This window comes from Chrysochloris asiatica, unplaced genomic scaffold, assembly GCF_000296735.1.
Source record: "Chrysochloris asiatica unplaced genomic scaffold, ChrAsi1.0 scaffold00003, whole genome shotgun sequence".
Lineage (NCBI taxonomy): Eukaryota > Metazoa > Chordata > Mammalia > Afrosoricida > Chrysochloridae > Chrysochloris > Chrysochloris asiatica.
Window position 1 is genome coordinate 47,043,783 of NW_006408521.1, and position 24,155 is coordinate 47,067,937.

Genomic DNA, 24,155 nt, shown 5'->3' on the forward strand with positions numbered 1-24,155 from the left:
GAACTTGGAATGAGAGCGTCAGTAAGACATTTACATAATAGTATCCAGTGAAGCATGTTAACGATCGATCGCCCACAAGATGGTAATAACCTAAATATACCCATCAGCAAATGAATAAAGAAAATGTGGTCCATAAAAAAATGATGTATTATTCAACCAGTAGGAGAACTGAAATCTTGATGAATGCTACTGTATGGATAAGGAGTCCTGACAGCATGGTGGATTATGAGTGGGGCTGCTAACTGCAAGGTCAGTAGTTCAAATCTACCAAGGGAGAATGATGAAGCTTTCTGCTCACATAAACATTTACAGCCTTGGAAACCCTATACAGGGTTACTATGAGTCCAAATCAACTCAGTGCAAACAACCACCACCACCACCACTGTACAGATGGAGCGTGAGGACATTATGGTAAACAAAGTAAGATGATCACAAAAGGATTGTATGACTCACTTATATAAAACTTATATAAAAATGTATGAGATCAAAGTTTATTAGTGTAGAAGGGAGAAAAACAGGGTTAACAGTAATGTAAAAATCTAACTGATTAAGGGTAGTGGCACCGAGGGACAAAGTAGTGGACCACAAGGTTGGTTTGAACCACAAGATTGGCAGTTCAAACTCACCAGCCACTCCTGGAAACCCTATACAGGGTTGCTGAGTCGGAACTGACTTGACGGCACGGCACTTCACAACAACACAGACTTTGTGGATTCCTGTTGTGGCTTCTGAAGATAAGTACTGGACTGCTAACCACAAGGTCACTGGTTCAAACTCACCAGCTGCTCCCTGGAAACTCTATACAGGGTTGCTATGAGTCAGAACTGACCCTAAGGTACTTAACAACGATGACTTTCCAGGTTCATGCCCTGAGATTATCTTTAAATCTCAAACTGAAAATAATCTTCTGATGTCATCATAAAACTGAATAATAGTTTAGGCTTCACTAGTTTTTTTTTTTAAAAAAAAAAGGCCTGCCTTGACCAGTCTGCTCTTCTATAGAAACTTCAGGGGCAGTGAGTTTATGGGAACAAGGGAGGAACAACTCACAAAAGAATGGTGAGGATGGTTGCACAATCTGAAGAATGTAATTAATCAATGTCACTACACAGTACAGGTGGTTGTTTTTTTAGGTGTTTCTTTTGCATCATAGAAACTTTTGAATGGGTATATGTTTTGCTATGCATGTTCTGAACAACAATAAAATACAGGTTGGGGGAAAAATCCCTTTACATTATATTTTTTAGAGACAACTGTGTTATATCTGGAATCATGTAATATTTAGCATAATTTCTCCATTTTAATTTCATTTAATCAGTTAAGAAAATAAGAATAATCAAATTTGAAGATAATTATTAAAATTAAAATTAAGATTTAATGATAATAATTATCATCATGAAAATTAGAAAACTAAAAGCAGTATATTTACAAGAATGTTAGACACAGGAAGTTTCTATAGTTATCACCCAATAATTTAAAATTTAATTAACTTTTTTAAAAATTTAAAAATTTATCCCTCGTTTTACTGACAAGAAAACTAAAAACCAAAGAAAGAGATTAGAAACATGCTTATGATCTAACCATTGGTCTGAGCATAAAAACCCAAGTACACTGAGAGCTCTTTCTCTTAGAAAGTTCACTACATTCAAATATAATTCTCTAACAATGTTATCTATTTTTGGTAAAAGGAATGTTATTCTTAATCACAACAACTTAACAATAAACTAGGGTATGCTCGCTCATGTGATAACTAACATACTATGTACTCTCCTTTAGAGGGGAGCACAGTGGCTCCACAGAATAAGGAACAAGGTTGGTGGTTTGAGTCCTCCAAGCACCCTGTGGGAGAAAGAGAATGTTTTGCTCTTACAGAGGTGCTGCTGAAGATATCAAAAGCACCATGGACTGCCAGAAGAACAAACAAATCTAGGTCGGAAGTACAGCCAGAATGCTCCTTGGAAGCCAGACGGCAAGACTTCGTCTCTTGGACTTTGGACATATTGTCAGGAGGGTCATCATGCTGGAGAAGGTCATCAGGCTTGGTAAAGTGGAGGGTCAGAAAAAAGAGGAAGGTCCCTAATGAGATGGGCTGACACAGTGTCAGCAACAATGGGCTCAAACAGAACAATGGTAAGGATGGCACAGGACCAGGCAGGGTTTCAGTCTGTGGAGCACAGAAGCGCCACTCTGAGTCAGAACCAACTCAGTTCTGAAGAACAACAAGGGATTGCTGTTGAAATCTATCTTGCCTATTGTTGTTACGTTGTGTTTGAGTTGACTCTGACTTGTGGTGACACCATCTACCATGGAACAAAATATTGCCCAGTCCTGTACCGTCTTCAGACTCACTGGTCTGATCAAGTCCACAGTCTGAGTGCCCTCCAACCTAAGGAGCTCATCCTCCAGCAGGGTATCAGACAATCTGCTGTTGTGATTCACAGTTTTCAGTGGGTAACTTGCAGATAGCCAGGCCTTTCTTCCTAGTCTTAGTTTGGATGCTCCACTGAAGTTTGCCCACCACGAGTGACCTTGCTGGTATTTCACATATCAGTGGTACAGCTTTTAGCATCACAGCAATAAGTAGGATGCCACAGTATGAAATCACAGACGGGTGGTGGCTTTATGCACTGCTGCTAGCTACCATAAAGTTGGTTCCAACTCATAGTGACCCTATACACAATAGAAGAAAACACTGCTTGGTCCTATGCCATCCTCCCAACTATTGCTACCCTTCAGCTCACTGCCGCTGCCACTCTGTCAATCCAGCTCATTGGTCAGGAGGGGTGGGTCGTCCTGCCTGTTAATGAGCATTCTGGCTATACTTCTGACGTCCATGGTGTTTTCAATGTTCTTTTCAACACTACTAAATCCTACTATGCATCTCACCCCCATTTTTAACTGTTATCATCTAAGATCTTTGTCTTTACTCTGGTTTTCTTCTCTGAGTTTTCTACTATTTTTTCCTCAATTTCCGGTTTCTGTTTGATGAGGCAAGGGTAGTGTTTAAGCCCACAGGCTTCAAAGTAACTACTTGGTTTTGAATTTGGGCTCTACGGGGTGGTGGGTAATGTGCTGGACTGCAAGGTCGCTTTGAACCACAACTGATAGTTCTTCTAGCATACTAGTATTGAGAGATTTATCTTCACACGCACCAATTCGGGCTTTCATTACTTCAAATCTACTCCTTTGCCCTTTCAATACATTCTCCATTTCTGAAACCTTAATATTACTCTTCTGGATTTCAAATTGCAGGTTTTGTTTGTATTGTTACAAAAGTTGCATTTATTCTGATCTTGTAGTGTTTTCCTAAATACTTCTCAAGTTTTCATTGTGTTCTCCTTGCTTTTCTCGCTCTTTCTGTCAAACCTTTGAAGGTACCTATCATTCTTTTGAAATATTTTTCAGTTTGATCCATTACCTTTTCTTCCTCAGAAACATCTTCTGGTTCTGCACCTTGGTCATTTGTTTGAGCCATTCTTTTGTTCTTCATACGAGCTAAAATTGTAGGGTTGTTACACCTGCATTTAATTGATATTTTTATGTTGATGTGTTTTTAAAGCTCTCACCATCTCCTGTGGGCGTAGTTGGAGAACACAAGTGTGTACTCTGTTCTTGTTTGCCATTCATCTACCTCAGTTTAAGGTGGTTCTGACTGATGTTCACTGCTATCTGTTCTTCATCAGGTGGTATAGGAGCTGGTATCGGCTCTTGTCCAACAGTTGAAACTGCATGGTTGCTGTTGCTATATAGCCATGGAGAATTGTTCTACTTATGGAATTCCTTGTGTGCTAAGTCATACTTACTGTCTCCTATCAGGTGGGAAAGTGAAAATCCCTCCCAACCACACACACACAAGGAAAAACAAAACAAAACAAAACAGGATAAACAAACCAGGAACCAACAGTGAAAAGAGAAAATAAGAGGGAAAAAAAGAAAGAAAATTAGGCAGCAACCAGAAAAAAAGAATATAATAACTATAATGACAAAAAAGGAACAGGAAATTGTAGCTACAGAAGAGAAAAGTAAGAGCGGAAATAAAAAGAAGCAATTTTAAAAACACTTAGAAAAACCAGTGAGAGAGAAGATGAGAAGAAGGAAGGAAGAGAAAGAATAAACAAACAAAATCAATGAAACAACAAAAAGGAAAAGATACAATCCTCATAAATAAAACAGTGCAATTGTTGGACCTGGAAACGAGAAGTCTGAGGAAGGGCCAGCCAGGAGCTCATGTGGTGGACATGGGAGGCTGTGACAGTAGAGGTACTGACTCAAGATGGACTACCCATCGGCCTCAGTGTTGTCTATGTTCATGGACCTCAACCCACAAGTAGTAGTTCAAGGAGGCCCTTGATGGAGTTGGCTTCAGTGTCTGCTACCAACATCGGGCAGCTGGAGGCAGGGTGACTGGTTACATGCTGGTGGCTCTGAGGGGCCTGTAGCTCTGGAACCGAGTCCACCCGAATCCAGGCACCAAAGAGATGCAGCCAGCTCCTGCCTCACACTGGCATGGCCCCCAACCAGAAAGCAGAGTCTACTCTGGGGGTGGATACCTCTGGTTACCAGGGGAGTGCGAAGAAAAAGAAGGAATCACATCTTTCTAGTCGTCTGTGTACTCTGCTCTGCCAGGTCACCTTTTGTCACCAATGCTGCTCACAAGACTTGAAGATGGTCGTGTTGCGTCAGGTCGGCCGTTCACCAGTCAGTCTCCCTGTCTCACTGTCCATGCTCAGCTTATCCTCCCAGCAAGCACTGAATCACTTCTCTCGCATTTCTTCTGAAGTTCGGGCTCCTAGGATTTTCATCTGCATCTCTTCATTTGGTCCCTCACATCTTTGCGGTGTAGAGTCTGTGTAGTGTATCCTGAGAGGCTGTAAATCTTTACAGAAGCAGACGGTCTTAGCTTCCTCCTATGGAGGGACTAGTGGGTTTGAATCACTGACCTTTCAGTTGGCTGACCTACTAGCTGGTATTTTTTGTGTCTTTTGAGTTGATATCAAGTTGCAAGCACAAGGAAACAAATTAACAAGAGCCAGTATGCCTCCCTACCTTAGATAGCAGACCTTCTACCTCTGCCACATTATGTGTTCTAACTAAGGCTTACATCCAAATGGGAGGTCAGGTGTAGTCACTGTTGGATAAACACTGGACTGGCTAACTGCAAGGTCAGCAGTTCAAATCTACCAACTACTCTCAGAAACAGTATATGGATTGCTATGAGTTGAAACCAACTAAACAGCATATAACAACAACATACTAAACTAGATATATTAAGACACTGACTTAAGGAAAGCCATGGAGAATTCTTGTACTTATGGAACTCCTTGGTGTGCTAAGTCCACACTTAGGAAAACGATTCTAATGTATGTACTGCCTTCCATGTGTCTCTCAGCAGAGACTTGCCGTTGCTGTGATGATACAGACGCTTCAGCAGCACTCCCAGACCAAGGTGACCTAGGAAGAAAGGCCTAACAATCAATTTCGGAAAATCAAACCAATGAAAACCCTAGGCATCACAACTGTCCGATGCAGCGCCTCAGGACTAGGCAGCATTTTTTTCTATTGTGCACGGCCTTGCCCTGAGCCTAGCGCCAAACCAATGGCAACTAACAGAGCTGGGTGGCACTGTAAGATAAGCTCTGGACACTAACAGCAAGGTGGGCAGTTCAAACCCACCAGCTGCTCAGTGGGAAGAAGATGAGGCTTTTGCTCCATAAAGATGTACAGCCTGGGAAATTCTACACAGGGTTGTTGTGAGTCGGAATCAGCTGGATGGCAGTGAGTGAGTGACGAGGAAAAGAAGTTCCCTTCAGTATTGATGAAATGAATAAGAACAAGGATAACAAATACTCTTTGAAAAAAGGTGGTCTCCCTGCTCATCCTATTTAATATGAAATGTTCAACTTCCATCTAAGTTCGTGGTTCTGTGCTAACAGGCCACCACAAAGATTAATCAAGATCTAAAACAGCTCACACTTTTCGAAGTGCTTTTACATATACACTAAACAGAAGAGGGATACCAGAGACTACAGGTCCCAATAGAACTCAACTAGCTGCTGACTCAAAGGCAGTCAATGCTAACTGATACCTTATGCCACCCCAGGACTTCAAAACACCTTTATCCAAATAGAACTGATTTTAATATCATCTGTAGTTCTGCTTCCGTTACTTCTAGGGTTCTTGTTAAAGTGCTATTAAGGCCTTTCCAACTCATAGTGACTCTGTATGTATAGGGTTTCCTAGGAGCAGCTGATGAGCTTGACCAGACAACCTTGCAGCTTAAACTGACCTTGCAGTCCAGCACATTAACCCGCAGTGCCACACCAGGGGTAGAGAACCTTTTTTTCTGCCAAAATGTAAAACATCATTCACAGACCATACACAATGATCAACTTTAAAATTATCCTGCTAGATCTGGTCAAACATTTCATTAACTCACCCCTAAAGTGATTGTGCTGCAGGGTGATGCACTGGACCACAAGGTCAGCAACTCAAACCCATCAGCTCCTCAGAAACCCTCAACAGGGTCACTAAGGATGCTACAGCACTTAACAACAACAACAACAACAACAACAGTGTTGCTACTTAGAGGACAGTTAGGAGAAGCCGTAACAGCACAGAGTATCCCCAAAGCTCATGGATTATTACCATAGAGTTCAGATGTCAGCTGACTGGCATGAATCTCAGAATCAATGAGTCCAGATGAAATCTTAACAGAAGTACTAAAAAGTTCAAATATTTTGCGTGAGCAATTTATTCAAATATTTTGAGTTAAGTAGTAATAGAGTAAATAATGAGCTGAAATTTAGACAGGCTGAATGCGAGGCTTAATTTCAGAATAACACTGTCAAGAATTTTCTCTTTACTTAAAATTTAAGGTAAGTAAAATAAGAATTTTACTTATCTTAAAATAGCCACACTTCCTTCCATTTCAGTGTCAGGCATTATATTTTACCACAAAAATTTAGCTGTATTCTTCCCATGTCAATAGTTCGTCTATCTGGCCCTAATTAGGATCCAAAGAGTGAAATACTGTGAACTTACAGTATTTCACAATATCAGCAGTTAGAAATTCTACAGGAAACAGTATATTAGTAATGTTGTTAAGTGCTGTGAAGTCAGTTCTGAGTTAGTGACCCTGTATAAAGGAGCTCTGGTAGCGTAGTGGTTACGAATCGGGCTGCGAACCTTAAGGTCAGCGGTTCGAAACTACCAGCCGCTCCGCGGGAGAAAGATGAGGCTTTCTACTCCCGTAAAGATTTACACCCTCGGAAACCCTGTACAGGGTCGCTATGGGTCGGACCCGACTCGATGGCACTCAACAACAACAACAAATAGAGTTTTCAAGGAGCAGCTGGTGGGTTTGAACCACTGTCCTTGTGGCTAACAGTCAAGTGCTTATCCTACAGCAACATACCAGTAATAGTGAGAAGAAAAGATTTTCAGCATATTAGAAAAATATGCAAGTGAAATTAGCTATAATCTAATGGCTCATATTCCGGCTACAGAAAGTTATCTAGAACTAAAAGCTTTGCATTATTAACTTTCCTGACCAAATGACAAGGGTAGCAAGACTGTGAGTCAGCTACCATAATTATCCTTAGTAATGAGGATTAATATAATCTAGTATGTATGGAAGACAACTTTGTGAAAAGGAACAAAAGTCAGCATACAACATAAACTCCAAGTGAATGCTGTCGTTGTTAAGTGCCGTCAAGCTGTTTCCAATTCATAGCGACCCTGTATAGGGTTTCCAAGGATCGGCTGGTGAGTTTGAACCATCAAGCTTGTGGTTCAAACCAACCTTGTGATTCAGTGCTTCATTCCACCGTGCCACACCAGGAGGGCTACATGAAATGCTGGGCTTTTGAGAACAGAACACAGTTGAGTTTTCAAAGTAGAAATTCTTGTAGAGATAACATCCCCTTTGGAGTTGTAGGAGTCCTGGTGTGGCGCTGTGGGTTAATGCACCAGACTGCAAAGCCATTTGAACTGCAAGGTTGGTGGTTCAAGCTCACCAGCTGCTCCTTGGAAACCCTATACAGGGTCACAACGGGTTGCAACTGACTCGACGACACTTTAACAACAACAACAACAACGGAGCTGTATGATGAGCACTGGACAGAAAGGTTGGTGGTTCAAACTCACCAGCTGTTTCTCAGAAACCCTATACAGGGTTGTTGAGTCGGAACAGAATCGATGACACTTAATGACGACAAGAACAACTTACTCTACAGGTGACAGAGTAGCTTTGCACACTGAATGAGAAAGCAGGCTGTGATCAGCAATGTTCTGTTCTGCTGGACTAGACATGAGACTGTCTTGGGTTCAAGTCAACTCCTCAATACTGTTTTATCAAAACCAAAAATCTAACTAACAAGTCACAGGAAAAATAACAACAAAAAAAACATTCTAATATCTACAAACAGATAGAGGTAAAGGAATATTTATAATATTGTAACAATGAGAAAATGATAAAAACAAAATAATAAGGTAGCTTATGATTTTTCTATACAATATAATTATATGCATATGGTAAACAAATGAAGTTGATTCAGAAAATCCAAGCAAGTGGCTAATGGTGGAATGGGAAGCATGATCCTGTTCTTAACATTTAATAACATTATAATAAATTTAAGGGGGGAAATGAAAGACCATTCCTCCAAATTTAAAAGTTGTTTTCTTAAAGGGAAGATAATATAGGAGATTTTCACTTGTAAGATTTTTGCTGTTTGAATCTTATCACTCACTGAACGGGAAAAGATTTACTGTATCATCTAGCAAACGTCTGACATATATGTCTGACCTATCTCTAACAAAACGTTGGACATGTAGGGGGTCAATATATGTGTGTATTTGACTAGTTACTTAAGAGAAGATGCGTTTATTCATCAGCTATCATTCATGTGACATTTATTACCTTTAATCAGACAGATATTATTTCCATTTCCTTTTACAGATGCAGAAACAGACTAAAGGAAGACGGCCTTTGTCCAAGGTCACCATACATGATAGTGCTCATCATGTGAAGTCATCTACCTTATTCCAAAGCTCTAGTTACTGAGTAGCCCTCGGCTATGGAGTTGATTCTGACACATAGGGATCTGAAAGGAAAGAGTTGAACTTCTCCTTAGGGTTTCCAAGACAACCTTAATACTTATCTATAGCCTCATACCAAAGCAATTAAATAATTCCTTAGAACTGAAGGTGAATAATTAACACTTGTACCTCATTTTACCTGAGAATAAATACAGTAAGTCTGCAGTTTTATTCCTGTCTTAGCAATTTGGCAAGAAAGACTATGAAACTACTCTGTAAAACTTCTGCTAATGACCAGGTAGTTGGCTTTATGACTTTCCAATGAAATGTGATGTGCTCTGAAGTCAAGCCAAGAGAGTGTCAGTAGGGCCTATGACTCTGAGGAAGGAACCAAGTGATCTAGTAGTACACACTAATTTCTGGTGACATTGTTCTGAGGAAACAGAGGACATGGTATGAAGGAATGATGGGTTGGCATTCAACTTTATACAAGGTATTCAGACATGCTACCTTGCAATGCTGATTTCAAAATGCCTCTCTCTGCTATAAAAAATGTTACCAGGAGAAAAAAAGAAAAGGAGGAATGCTGTACTTTCTTGGATAGAGAGGTTACCCTTACGCTTACCAGCTTTTTCAGAAATTCCTGAACCATACATTCTATGACAGCAAAAGTCAACTTACGAAGGGATTACTAGTGTGTTCGTTTTAGTTATAGAGTCCTGATCTACCACAGGACTGCTAACAGCAAGCTCAGTGGTTCTCCAACCCCTCCTCGAAAACCCTATACAGAGTCACTATGAGACAGAACCAACCTTAGCACTTAAAAACCGTTTTAGCTATATTTATGACAACAAAGTTATAGCTGTTTACTTTTCAACTTGAAGTCCAAGGACAATGAAAGCTTTAAGTGGACTACAAATCTCATGATATTAAATCAAAATCTATGCATTTTTCTGTGAGAACATCCATAGTTTTCACTAGCAAATGATCCCCCAAATGAGCCCCACTGCCATGGAGTCATTTTTGAGTCATAGAGACCACATAAAACAGTGCAGAACTGCTCTGTAATATCCAAGGCTGTAAATCTTTATGGGAGCAGATTGCCACATCTTTCTCTCAGCAAGCATTTGCTTACCCACGGTGCCACCAGAGCTTCTTTAGCAAAGGTTGTTTTTGTGTGTGCCCTCAAGTTGATTCCAACTCACAGCGACCCTAGGCAAAGAATACCCACAACCCACTGCCATCAAGTTAGTATAGGGTTTCCAAGGCTGTAAATCTTTATGGAGCAGAAAGCCTCATCTTTCTTGGTGGGTTTATACTGCTTACCTAGTGGTTACCAGTTCAGTGCTTACCCTACAGCACCATTAGGGGTCCAGGATGTTGTTAAGTGTAGTCAAGTTGCTTCTAACTCATAGCAACCCTATATAGGGTTTCCAAGGAGCAGCTGGTGAATTTGAACTGCCAATCTTGCAGTTCAAACTGACTTTGTGGTCTAGTGCATTATCCCATAGCGCCACAATGTTGTTTTTATGTGCCGCTGAGTCAGTTCCAACCCATAGCAACCCTGTACAGGGTTTTCAAGGAGCGGCTGGTGAGCTTCAGCCACCGACCTTGTGGTTCAGATTACTTTGCAGTGTAGTACATTAGCTCACAGTGCCACAATAGGACCCCTAAGGAACTCTGGTAGCATAGTGGTTACGAGTCGGGCTGCGAACCTTAAGGTTAGCAGTTTGAAACTACCAGCTGCTCTGCGGGAGAAACATGAGGCTTTCTGCTCCCATAAAGATTTACAGCCTTGGAAAGCCTGTACAGGGTCGCTATGGGTCAGAACCGACTCGACGGCACTTAACAACAACAACAAAAGGGTTTAAGAGTATCTTTCAATGTATAGGTATACATGCCCTTTTAAAAAGTCATCTAATCATAGTTTTTGGTTTTTGGTTTTTAAAGGTTTTTGGTTGTTTTTAAAGGGTTTAGAGTAGGTGTAGGCAAACTTTTTCTGTAAACAGTCAAAAAGTATTTTAGGATTTATAAGTATATATTATCTGTTGCATGGTGTCCTGGCATGGTGCTGTAAGGTAAACACTAGATTGCTAACTGCAAGGTCAGCAGTTCAAATCCACAAGTAGCCCCTTGGAAACCCAATACAGAGTTGTTATGCGCTGACACCAACTCCATGGCCCGTAACAACAGGAACAACACATGATATGTTGCCTATTCTTCTTCTTCCTTTTGTTTTGTTTATGTTTTAAAACTGTAACAATCATTCTTCATTTGTGGGCCTAACACTAAGCACACTACAGACCCCTAGATTTGAGTAACAGCTGGTTTATCTCTGCAGAAATAATACACGTGAGTTTTGGGAGTCTAGGAATGCTTATTATAACCTTAAGTAAGTTACTAACCTATCTAAGTCTCAATTTGCCACATCTGTAAAAAATGTGATCCCAACCACTGCCACGTAATAGTTTAACTACGAAGTGAGGGTGCCTGTGTATGGAAGTGCCTATCCCACTGTCTGGCACAAAGTAGCCAACTTCTTTCCTTATCCCATCCCTGCCTTATATGACAGATCATCACCAATACTTGTCATTCACTATTAAGTACTTGATCAGTCATGCTCCTTCAATACAGTCGGCTCTATGATCTGCTTTGGCTATTTCCAGGAACTAACTGAGGCTTTTCAGGATAGCTAACACCTGTACATTACTTATTAGAATCTAGTAAATGCCTCATAATTAATCTTCTCTCCTCAATATGTAAATCAAATTTATAAAGCAAAGTTTTAGTTTATCTATACATTCTTTTCCATGTAAAGTGTTTTTAAGTGCCAAAAATTCAATGCAGTTTAAGAAAATACAACTTGTCTAGAAGAACTAGACAGTGCCTGGCTACCATTACCAACAGCCCTGAACAGAATCCCATCAGAGGGTTCCAGATAGAGTGGGAGAAAATGTGGAACAAAACTCAAAATTATTTAAAAAATAATAATAACAAAAAGACCAGGTTGACTGATCAGAAAGACTAGAGAAACCTGACACTATGCCTTCAACCACACCTTCAGGTCTGGAAAGGAACTCACCCTTCTCAAGCAGTAGTAGGCTTACAGGGGGAGGCAGTGGGGCAACAACACTAGTAAGGTATGCTCACCATGGAATGGGCAATCATTCCAAATCAAAAGGGCAACATTTTCCCAAAGATGAAGTTGAGAAGGGATAGGACGGTGGGTGGAAGCGGGGTAACTGTTGTTGCACGGAGGGGATTATAAATACTGAGATGAAACAAAGTGGATGATTTGTTGAATGGAAAGCTGATGATCTTGTGTGTAAACCTTTACTCAATTCACAATAAAGTTAAAAAAGTCAATCAGGCATAAATGGCAACTAAAGGCAGTGTAGCTAGAATATTCTTTCAAGGACAATATCACCTTGTTTTTCTTTTTGTTTTCATTTATTTATTTCTATGTGAGAAATAGATGTCCAAAGCTGAAATACAATTCACTGTTAAATGCATTAAAAAGTATCAGATTCAATAATAATTGCTATTATGACTAATTGCGGCTGTCACAATCATAAAGGTAGAACTTTTGTAACAAAAAGAGGGGAGTAATCTTACAGTCCAGGAACAGAGGACCGACCCTAAACCATCAAAGGAGAGAGCATGAGCGGAATGTGGGACACTAACCAGAGAAGCAGTGACACCAGAGATGAAGACAGAGATGAGTGCATGGAGAGAGAGAGCAGCTGAGGACTCTAGACTCATGGAAAGGCTGTGTGCTGGTGGCCAGGAGGTAGGCTCACAAAATGTGCCCTTTGGTTGTTTAAATGATTATATATTCCTGAGTGTTTTTGTGTACATTACCCCTGCCAAAAAATAAATAAAAACAGAGGGAATAGAAGCAACACTGTTGAACGATGATGCACAGAGGAGACTATAATCATTGCAATGAAACGATGAATGTAAAACTGATGCTCCACCCCCATGTAATGTATTTACTCAATTTACAATAAAAACTTTAAAAAAAATTATGTGAAAAAAAGAAAAGAAAATCCAACTAGTAAGTAAAAACAGTGCTAAATTGCAGTATGCTTATTAAAGTGTATTAAGGAACTTTGATCACAGTACATTACTATACAACACTATAGTAATCAGGTGTTTGCCTTTGCAGAAATATTAACCTCTCCTTTCTGTTTCTCACAAAATGAGATCTCCAACATATCCAAATACCATTTCAAGCCCCTGGCACCCAGTCCATTCCAACTCACAGCAGCTGCCTAGGGCTGGGTGGGATGACTCAACAAGGCTTCCCAAACGACATCTCTGTGGGACCAGACTGTTCATCCTTCCCCCAAGAAGAGACGGGTATGCTTGAACCACCAACCTGTGCTTAGTCCACCTTTAACCCACTAAACCACCAGGTACCATACATTTATGGCACTGTGCTGTGTTAAGTGTCTTCGAGTCAGTTCCAACTCAAAGCAACCCTATCTAAGAGTTTCCAAGGAGAGACTGAGGGATTTGAATCACAGACCTTGTGGTTAGCAGTCCAGTGCTCATTCTACAGCGTGCTTGAATTGTTCTTTATTTTCTCCAGAAAGACTTAACTTCTTGAGAGCATGTTATAACCGTTTTTACACCCTTACCATATCCACCACATCACTAGATATGTTGTTGTTGTTAAGTGCCGTCGAGTCGGTTCCGACCCATAGCGACCCTGTACAGGGTTTCCGAGGGTGTAAATCCTTACGGGAGTAGAAAGCCTCATCTTTCTCCCGCGGAGCGGCTGGTAGTTTCAAACCGTTGACCTTAAGGTTCGCAGCCCGATTCGTAACCACTACGCTACCAGAGCTCCTTACTAGATATGATAGTCTTCAATAAGTACTTACTGAAAGAAAATGATTATCTGTTGTATTACTTAATTATTCATCATCTCTAAGAATCCTGTAATTTCATTTATGTAGGTATGTGAAGAGATTTTCTCTGAGCAGTACTACAAGACAAACATAATAGATTTACATTTAAGAAAAAACAAAACACCTACATCATTACATTACACAGTACTCCTGCAATGGGAATACACTAATGTGATTTTCTCAGCTCTCAGGAAATATTAACCGTTAGTCGTGATGTGGTGCTGCAGGATAAACATTCAACCACAAGGTCAGTTAGAACCATGAGGTCAGCAGCTCAAACTCACTAGTTGTTCCTTGGAAATCCTACACTGGGCCAGAACCAACTCAATGGCACTTAACAACAAGAGATGCATTTTCAAGTACAGACACCTTTAAACTGTCTACGTATGGAAAGAAAAACAAACATGAAAGAGCAAGAGAATGAATCTCTAACTCTACAAATTATGGAGTCCTGGACTGGACTGCAAGGTTGGTAGCAGTTCAAGCTCACCAGCCACTCCTAAACCCTATACAGAGTTCTCTGTAAGTCGGAACCAACTTGACGGCACTTAACAAAAACAACTGTAAGTTATGTTTTTTCAGTTTTCAATGAATTTACTAGGAACGTTTTTGAGAAGACACGCATCATCAAGAATATTTATACCTCAGAAAAATTAGTAAAATTAAAAATTAAAAAAACTATAGTTAACACTAAGAAAAAACTTTTTGTTTACTTCATCTCAGAAGACCAAGGAAGAAATAACTTAATTTTCAAACAGCATTATAAAGTGTACAGTTTAGCAATCCAACTTTCCTGTAGTTCTCTGAAATTACTGGTATAGCCAGAGAAGAGACAGATGATAACAAAGACATTCAAAAGTCTAACTAAATACAAGGAGCTCTGGTAGCATAGTGAGTTACATGTTGGGCTGCTAACTGCAAGGTCAGTAGTTCAAATCTACCAGTCCCTCAGGGGAAAGATGAAGACTTCTGTTCCCGCCAAGATTTACAGCCTCCGAAACCCTACACAGGGTGGTCACTATGAGTGGGAATTGACTCGATGGATTACAGCAGCAGCAGCAACTCAACCTAGCCTTGTCTGTACCTTTAGTGGGGACAATGATTTTTCTCATTCTCCGGTCACTAAGAATATTTGAAAAGTTTCCACCAATACTTTTTTAATTAATAATATTGAATGCCTTTCCAAAGTAAAAGAACAAAACTAATTATGCCACAAGTAGGTCAACAGACACTCCATGGACCTGAAAAGTGAACTTTCCTGACTGGACAGTTAAATGCAGGGTCGGCAGTTCAAACCCACCAGTCACTCTCAGAAACCCTATACCATGTGGCTATGACAGCATATAAGAGCAACATTCATCAAACATACTAAGCTGTTGTTACTGCTGCCAGGTGTCACTGAGTAGCAACAGACACCCAGTTGCTCCCTTACCTGTAGATGAATGAGAGAAGTTTATGATTACCTACTCAGACCCAAACAAAATGTCCAACAAATGCCAGTTCAAATCAGCCACTAGTTACTTAGCATCACTATACTGCAGAGAATCGGAAAACTTATCAAGGGATTTGTTCTTTTTAATTTCCAGAGATTATTTTTCCAAATTCAATATTATATTGATAATGTTGTTATTGTTAAGTGCCATCAAGTTGATTCCGACCCATAGCGACCCTGTATAGGGTTTCCGAGGAGCAGCTGGTGAGCTTAAACCGCCGACCTTGCAGTTCAGACGGTTTTGCGCATTAACCCACAGTGCCACGCCAGGACTCCGTATTGATAATAGCCTTAATGAAAGGTGCTCAATGAAAAGCCCTTCAAAGAGATAATGTTTAAGGAGGAGTAAAAGTTACCGCTCTCTCCTACACAGCTACGAGCTCTCAGTTTTCTCTAATGAACAAAAGCAATGTTACCCACTTAGCAAGGGTCTCAAATCAAATGACCCCAGGCCAGTCCCATCAAGAAGTGTACCACGTAGGTGGGGCCCATAAACTACACACAGGAGCTTGTATACCAAGTCCGAACCTGGTGGCTGCTACTGCAATTTACTTCGAAATCCCAATTATTATGAACATAAGCCTGGTGCTATAAGATCTTCCAATTTTTTTCCTAAGAAGTCTGAAATCCCAACCATGGGAAAGCTTCCATTTTTTTAAATGTTGACAAATTTTTAAAACACACACAAAGGGCATACCAAATAAAAGGTACCTTTCAGTATGCAACCAGTGTTAGCTAAAAACCAGCTACTGTCAAATCGATTCCAATTCATGGGGACCCTATATGTGAAGAGTAGAAGTGCTTCACAGGGATTTACTTCAAGGCGATGATCTTTTGGAAGCAGATCGTCAGGTCTTTTCTTCCGAGGTGCCGCTGGGTGGGTTTGAGCCACCATCCTTTCAGTTAGTAGTAGAGTGCTTAGCCATTGGCACCATCCAGGACAGTAATAATTCTTTAGGAACAGACACATCATTAAGAATCTCAAATATTTGAATCTTAACTCAAATTTCATGTTAATGACTGATCTGCTATATAGTTAAAAACATCAGTAATCTTTCTTCCACTAGTTAATTTTTATGTTAATTTTTAAAAGAATATTGTTTTATAAGTGCTGTCGATTTGGTTCCTGAAGAGTGGTTGATGGGTTTAAACCGCTGACCTTGTGGTAAGCAGTCCAATGCTTATCCTTCAAAAGAATATTACTACTTTAAAATTTTAAAGGCAAAAGGCAAAACACAGAAACACTGGGGTGGCTAAATTAAGGAACTGCCAACTCTAATACACTAGTAAATACATATAGTACCTATTTTAGGAATTCCTGGGTAGTGGAAATGCAATCCCTTGTCAACAGAAGATTGGAAGTTTGAGTCTCTCTCGAGGCGTATGGGAGGAAAGGCCTGATGCTCTACTTGTTAAAACTCAGCCACTGAAACCCCATAGGGCACAGTTTTATCATGACATACAATAGCCAGGGTCAAGTGGACAGCAACTTTATCTTTGAACACATAATTCAGTATGCTAAAATTATACAGAATTTTTTTATATTATAATTTAATATCATGCTTTTCAAACTGTGGTGGTATTGTTGCTAAGTGGCATCAAGTCAGTCCCAGTTCACAGTGACCATCACTGTATAGGATTTCCAAGGAGCTGCTGATAAATTTGAACTGCTGACCTTGCAGTGAAAAGTCCATTGCTTACTCTACAGCGCCACACCAGGAGCCTTGTTGCTGCTGGTAGTAAGCACAGTCAAGTCAGTTCTGACTTAAAGTAGGCCTGTATGGGGTTTCCAAGGAACAGGTGGTGGGTTTGAACTACCAACCTTGTGGTTTGCAATCGAGTGCTGATCTTACGGAGCCACACAAAGTGCCAAATTCTTAGAAACCAGCCACTTGAACTACTTAGCTCCCCCTAGGGGAAATACCAGGAATATCTTGAGAAACAAGTTCAGTTTAGCACCAGGAAAAAGGAAACAATAAATGAAGGAGCAAAGGGACCACAATGTGAACTGGCCAGATATTTCTGTTATGCAATAAAGGATCTGTGTAGTGGTTATGAATCAGGCTGCTAACCTCATAGTCAGTAGTTTGAAGCTACCAGCTGTTCCGCAGGAGAAAGATGAAGCTTTCTGCTCTTGTAAAGATTTACAGCCTTGGCAACCCTTTGCAGGGTCGCTTATGAGTCAGAACCGACTCCATGGCACATAACAACAACAACAAAACAAAATGCAATTTTCTTTGCTGCGCTAGCTGTACTAAGTAGATTAGATGGTTAAAAAGGATAAACTAGAAAGAAATCCTATGTAGAAACAAAGGTGCCGGATTAAAAAAGAAATGCTAAGTGGAGCAGCACTAGAAATTTCACCTTCTGATGGAAGCTTCAAATTTCCAATTTAAGAAAGAACGCTTTTACAGTCATATTTTTCTCAGAATTCATAATTATTTTGGAAAGGTATCTCATATGTACCTTATAATGGTTACTTAATTAAAAAAAAAAAACCAACTATTAAAAACAACATGGTGTAGTTAAAAAAAAAAAGAGCAGGCTGGCTTTTCAAGTTTCAGGTCTAGGTTTCACTACTTAGTTGATTTAAACAAGTTACTTAAGTGGGGCAGTTTTAATTCTCACTGTGCAACTGTCATACAAGTTACATGTAGTTCAATTCGTATTCCCATCTAAAGCGGGACTCAGTTCCATAACATCACCAGTTTAAAATGCTTCCTGCAGAAGAACCAGACACAAGAAAACACCTCCTGAGACAGTCCTTTTAGTCCTCAGACTTCTAGCAGGTTTTTGACTCCTGGTGTGGTGCAGTAGGATCAGCACTTGACTGTGAACCACAAGGTGCAGCTGCTCCTCAGAAACCCTATACAGGGTCGCTGTGAGTTGGAACCAACTCCAAGGCCCTTAACAATAAGCTTCCTAGTAACTTCAACCTCATCAATCACGCTCTAATTTACAAGGCACAGCTCATTCACTCTCACTAGACTAAGGCCCATGAGAGTTGAGGCAGTCTATTTCTTCAACACTGAAGACCCAGCATCTAGAAAATCCCTTGGCACATAATAAGTGTTCAATAACGATCTGCAACTTGAGTGATGGGTTCTATGCAGTATTTACTGACTGACCACCGAGATTCTCTCACAAATGCGTACATTTCCAGAGGTAATCAGTGAATGCTTATGGTTACAAGTCACACTCTTGCTATGATTATTTTTTTTTAATCTCTTGGGATACAGTCAATAAAAAGCAATTTGACCATAGAATGGTCTTCAATGATACAGATAATATAAGTTCCTACAAATAAACTTCTTGATGGCTTCACAACTCTTAAATTCATAATTTCTTTCATATTTAACAAAACTCTTAAAATTAAAATGATCTTACTATAATAGTGAATCTCAAAATTACATGCAACCTTATTGCTGTTAAGTGCTGTCGAGTTGGTTCTGACTCACAACCACCCTGTATAGGGTTTCCAAAGACCAGCTGGTTCACACTGACTTTGCAGTCCAGAGCATTAATCTGCAGCGCCACCTAAGTATCACTGGCTATTTGCAATTAACATTCATAATGATAATAATGCAGTCAAAGGTTATTGAAAGGTACCCAGGAAACATCAGAATAAAAGCTGTGATAAATAAAAGTTGTGATCACAACAGCTAACAACTTGTTTTTCAAAACTCTCTTAGCAACACACTCCTATAAACAAACATCCTACTGCTTAAACAATAGGAGTCATTTATAATTTACTCACTTCTGGAGTTCTGGTGTGGCACTGCGGGTTAATGCACTGAACCGCAAGGAAATGGTTCAAGCTCACTAGTAGCTCCTTGGAAACCCTATACAAGGTCACGATTTGTCAGAACCGACTCAATGGCACTTAACAACAGTATTTCATAGTTTACAGAGTAGGTTGCATAAAGTATGCTCTGGTGTGGCGCTATGGGTTAATGCACTGGACTGCAAAGTCAGTTTGAACCATAAGGTGGGTGGTTCAAGCTCACCAACTGTTCTTTGGAAACCCTATACAGATTGGCTATGGGTCTGAACCAACTCCACAGCACTTAACAACAACTCCACAGAACAGGAAATTAAACAAATTAAACACAGTTAGCCAGCCTACCAATCTCATATGAAAACATGTCCATTAGTAAACTTCGCTTGTCACTCAACAGTTGTAAGCTGTTGCTTCCTGCTACTGTTGTTGTTATGTGCCATGGAGTCGATTCCGACTCATAGTGACCCTGCACAGGGTTTCTGAGGCTGTAAACTTTTACAGGAACAGAAAGCCTGATCTTTCTCCCAAGGAACAGCTGGTAGTTTTGAACTGCCGACCTTGAAGTTCGCAGCCAGATTGGTAATCACTACACTACCAGAGCTCCTTCTGCTATTAGCAGCAACAAAAAAGGTGTCACATACGCAAATCATAATCTACTCCAAACCCAAACATGTAAAATTATCTCTGTTTTATCTGCATCACTGACACTTGAGGCTGTGGCAGAAAATCGTTGCTGTGAAGTGCCATGGAGTTAGTTTCGACTTTCCGCAACCCTGTATAGGGTTTCTGAAGAGCAGCTGGTGGGTTTGAACCATCAACCTTGTGGTTTGCAGTCCAGTGCTGATCCTACAGCACCACACCATGTAGAAAATTAAGGATCTAGAAATACACAACTTCCATCAAAGGGCAAATACAAAATCGACATATTTAAAAAAACAAGCAAATAAATAAACAAAATCCAAACGGGCTAAAAAAACATTTTCATGAATATAAAAACACCAGAAAATAAAACTCCAGCTGTTTAAGAAGAAACAGCCATGTCTGACCGCAGACATGTCCCTTTCATTCCAAGGGACAGCAAATCTTCCTGGACCAGACTGGATGAAATCCCAGGCCCTTCAAACCCACTTTTCGCCTTTCACGTCTAGGATCTTAGAAATCTTGACCACCAGTCAAAATAGTAAAACCATCAAAATGCTGCCTAGAGCTAAGCCACCAGATACAAGAGTGCTGTAAAAAGCTAAGCTCACTATGTTGTTGTTGTTAAGTGCCGTCAAGTTGGTTCCGACCCATAGTGACCCTGTCTATACAGGTTTCCGAGGAGGGCCGCATATAACCCGCACACAACAGCATAGCACCCAGGAAACTTGCTGAAAGTGGGTGGGGCCTGCCGGGTTTGCCAAAAGCCTAGATTAGGCGTGCTATTTGCGTAAAGATACGGTACAAGTCTCCAAAATGTGCGTGCAGGGTGATTTCAGGTCGTGTGTGCAACTTCCAGCCCCGGAGAGACGCACTTTGGGAGCAGAGTCTGGGTCTGCAATCCAGTGCCTCTCCACACCGGGCAGCTGGCGGGAAGGCCCCATCTGAGCAGATGTGCTGTCCCGACAGGATCCCAACTCCTTTTCCGGTGTGCGTGGGGAAGGTTCCCCTTCCCAACAGCTACAGGGGCTACCCTGAAAGCTGCGCAGGCAGCAAGGCCCCAGTCCCACCCAACGGTCCCGGGCCCGTGCCCACGCTTCAAGGTTGGGCTTTGTGCCCACACCCATTTCTCAATAGGGCCGAAGAGGTGCTGCAAAGCCAGAGACACGGCTTAGGGACCTTCGCTTCCACGTCCAGCTCCCCCACTAGCCCCAGGGTGCCCTGCAGCAACGCCTGGCGATCCCCGCCATGGGAAGTCCTGCTCTGCACCCTGCGCATTCGGGACCGCCCCCTCACCTGATCTTGTAACTGGGCATCGTGTGCTTGCGCTTGATGATCTTCTTGAGCTGGTTGACGATGATGGAGGTCAGCTGGGGCATGGACCGCCCTTCGAACTGCGAGGAAGTCGATCAGCGGGTCCTCCACGAAGGAGAAGAACCAGTGGGTGAAGGGCACGCGCGTGAGCACGAAGCGCAGGCGGCCCACCACGCGCAACAGCTTGACGAAGAGGTAGGCGGACTTGCCGAAGACCAGGTCCACGTCGATGGCCAGGTGGAAGCCGCCGTGGTACTCCACCTCGGCCTCGAAGGCCAACTCCTCGGGCGAGGCGGCGGGCAGCGCCTCGGCGTCGGGGCCGTCGGGCTGGCCGGTGGCCGAGGGCACCACAGGCCGCAGCAGGCGGATGGTCTTGACGAAGGGCACCGCCTCGCCCAGGAAGACATTGCGCAGGCTCAGGCCCTCCAGCAGGCGGCCGGCCGTCTTGGTCTGCAGCAGCTCCTCGAACTCCACCTTGATCTTCTTGGTGACCCAGCGGCGGGCCAGCGCCGTGTCCCGCAGCTCCCGGAAGAGGAAGAGGATGGAGGCGTTGAGGAAGTAGCAGGTCTCCTGCGTCGGCGGCGCGGGGCTTTCAGGGCCCGGAGCCGCGCCGCCCTCGGGCTCCTCAGCCCCGCCGCCGCCATACAGGTACTCCCGCAGGGGCAGGCCCGGCACCGGCTTGAGGTAGCGGAAGCCATCGGCCGCGCGGGCGGCCTCGTCCGGCGGCGGCTTAGGCTGCCTGAGGTAGAGCAGCAGGAACTGGGTGAGGAGCGTGAGCAAGGAACCCACCACGGCCGACGCCAGGATCATGAGCAGCAGCCCCATGCCGCCACCCGGACCGCTGCTCCCGCGCCCACAGCGCCGCGTTGTTCACGCCGCCGCCCCCGCTGCCTCCATCTTGAGGACATCGGGCGCTGGGGTCGCGGCGGGCGAGGCTCCCTGGGCCTCGTCCGGGCTGCTCAGGCCGGCACCGTGCGGAACTTCAGCCTGCTGCGGCCCGCGCCTCCTCGGACGCTCCCAGAGGGGGCTGGTGTGGCGGGGGCGGGAGGGGGCGGGACCGCCGTCTCCCTCCGGCCTCTTCTCATTGGACGAGATGCACGTGACGTTAGGGGCGGGCTCGCTCCCGGCGGCGTCACCTGGCAGCCGGCGCCCGGGCACGCGCACGCGGGTCCTTATTTACCTCCCGGGCGCCCTTCCAGACCCGCCTCCCAACGCCAACGTTCCATTCTCAGACTGCGCGCGCGGTTATCCACGTGGCTGTTACTTTTTGATCCGCGACGTGGACCAGGGAGCTTTAGGAGGGGCAGCGCTCAGATAAGGCTGGGTGCAGTCGGCGTGGAGCATCCTTGAGCAGAGGTGCGTTCTCCCTTGGCGGTGGTCTATCGCGCTCCTCTTTCCCTACAGGATCTGGAGCTGTTCCAAACTCAGGGCAAGCGAGGACTGCCTCGGAGACGTCCATCGCTGGTCTGAAGTGCGACCAGCTGACGCTCAACGTTCTAGGAAGTGGGCAGTGGGATGAAGGAGGAGCAGAGAAAAAAGACGTTAACATGCAGACATCCTTTAACACCCAGGTGGATATTCAAGCTTTAAATGCGGAAGTAAAAGAGCCAGGACCAGGAATGACCAGTGAGATCACTTTGCCATAGGATGATGGAATATGACCGACAGTGGCTCATTGTTAAACTGGAGCCGTGTGCTAATAAGCCCCTGTGTACTATGACGTTTAGTCCGTCTATGAGGCATCCTGGTGTGGCGCTGTAGGATAAGCACTGGATTGTTAACCATAATATTGGCGGTTCAAATTCACCAGCAGCTCCTTGTAAATCCTATATAGGATCGCTATGAGTCAGAGCAGACTCCACGGCACTTAACAACGTGAGACAGTTACTGTTAGCCCTTACCCATTCGACAGGAGGGGCCCTGGTTGTGCAATGACTAAGTACTTGTTGGCTAACCCAAAGGTCAGTGGTTCCAACCCACCATCTACTCTTAGTGAGAAAGACTTGATCAGCTCTGGTTAAGATTTGTTGTTTTTAAGTGTCATCGAGTCAATTCTGACTCAGAAACTTCATACATGAGGGACTGGTAGGTTTCAACTGCCGACTTTGTAGTTAGCACTACACCAGGATTTCTTGGAAGTTCCATGGGATAAATTCTCTGTCCCATAGGGTCGTTATGAGTCTGAATCATCTCAGTTGGTTTTTACTTGTTTTACAGATGTGAACAAACACTGGCATAGAGGAAGTTTGGCTCCTCCAACAATAAACCTTAAGCTCATGATCACTACTCGGTACCATTGGGGGTTGCTAGACAGTTTGAAATGGGGCTTACTGGTTCTCTAGTACACAGGAAAGGAGAGATTGGGAGTGGGAAAAGAAGGATGTTTAGAACAGACTTCAGGAAATTAACCAAAATCATAGTTAATGAAGTCAGGTCACCCTGAACAAGTTACCTCTCACACCTTCTGACTACTTGGTTGCTACATCATAAATGCTAAAGTTTGTCTAACTTATGGATTGCTTTACCGTATAGGTGTCAGATAGCCCATACCTTAAAATCAGATTATTTCTGCCCTCTCTAGTCCTAAAAGGTTTCCAAGCCAGTGATTGTCTTGACTCTTGGTGATTATAGAACAAAAACAGTTCTGCCCCAGCTGGAACACGTGCAGGACCCTAGAACTGGGCCCATCTTACTGGGACCTCATGGCCAACTGTGAAATCAGAATGTCTCCATTGCCCACAAAACTAACACAGGTGTCTTTGAGGAACCAGGCTCCAACCTCACATTCCACACACTGTGGCAATCCAAAACCAGGACACTTCCTGTAATCCTAGTCACCTCTGGCTCCTAGCCTCTGCTTTTGGGCTGCTATCTCAGTATTACACTGTGTCCACTCAAGTGGAGCAAGAGTGTTAGTCCTGTATTTCCACCTCAAAACATAGATACCTCTCATGCACCGTTGCTTGCTGATGCTGATGCA

General features: G+C 42.8%; 1 protein-coding gene across 1 annotated transcript in view; it reads right to left on the bottom strand.

Annotated features, from left to right (window-relative positions):
• Nucleotides 1–22,000, bottom strand: part of PDZD8 (PDZ domain containing 8) — a 75,300-nt gene extending 53,300 nt beyond the window's left edge. The window contains 2 exon segments of the mRNA XM_006831393.1: nt 21,158–21,262; nt 21,264–22,000. Coding sequence (XP_006831456.1) covers nt 21,158–21,262; nt 21,264–22,000 — 842 coding nt within the window.
• Between the last annotated feature and the right edge of the window lie 2,155 nt (nt 22,001–24,155).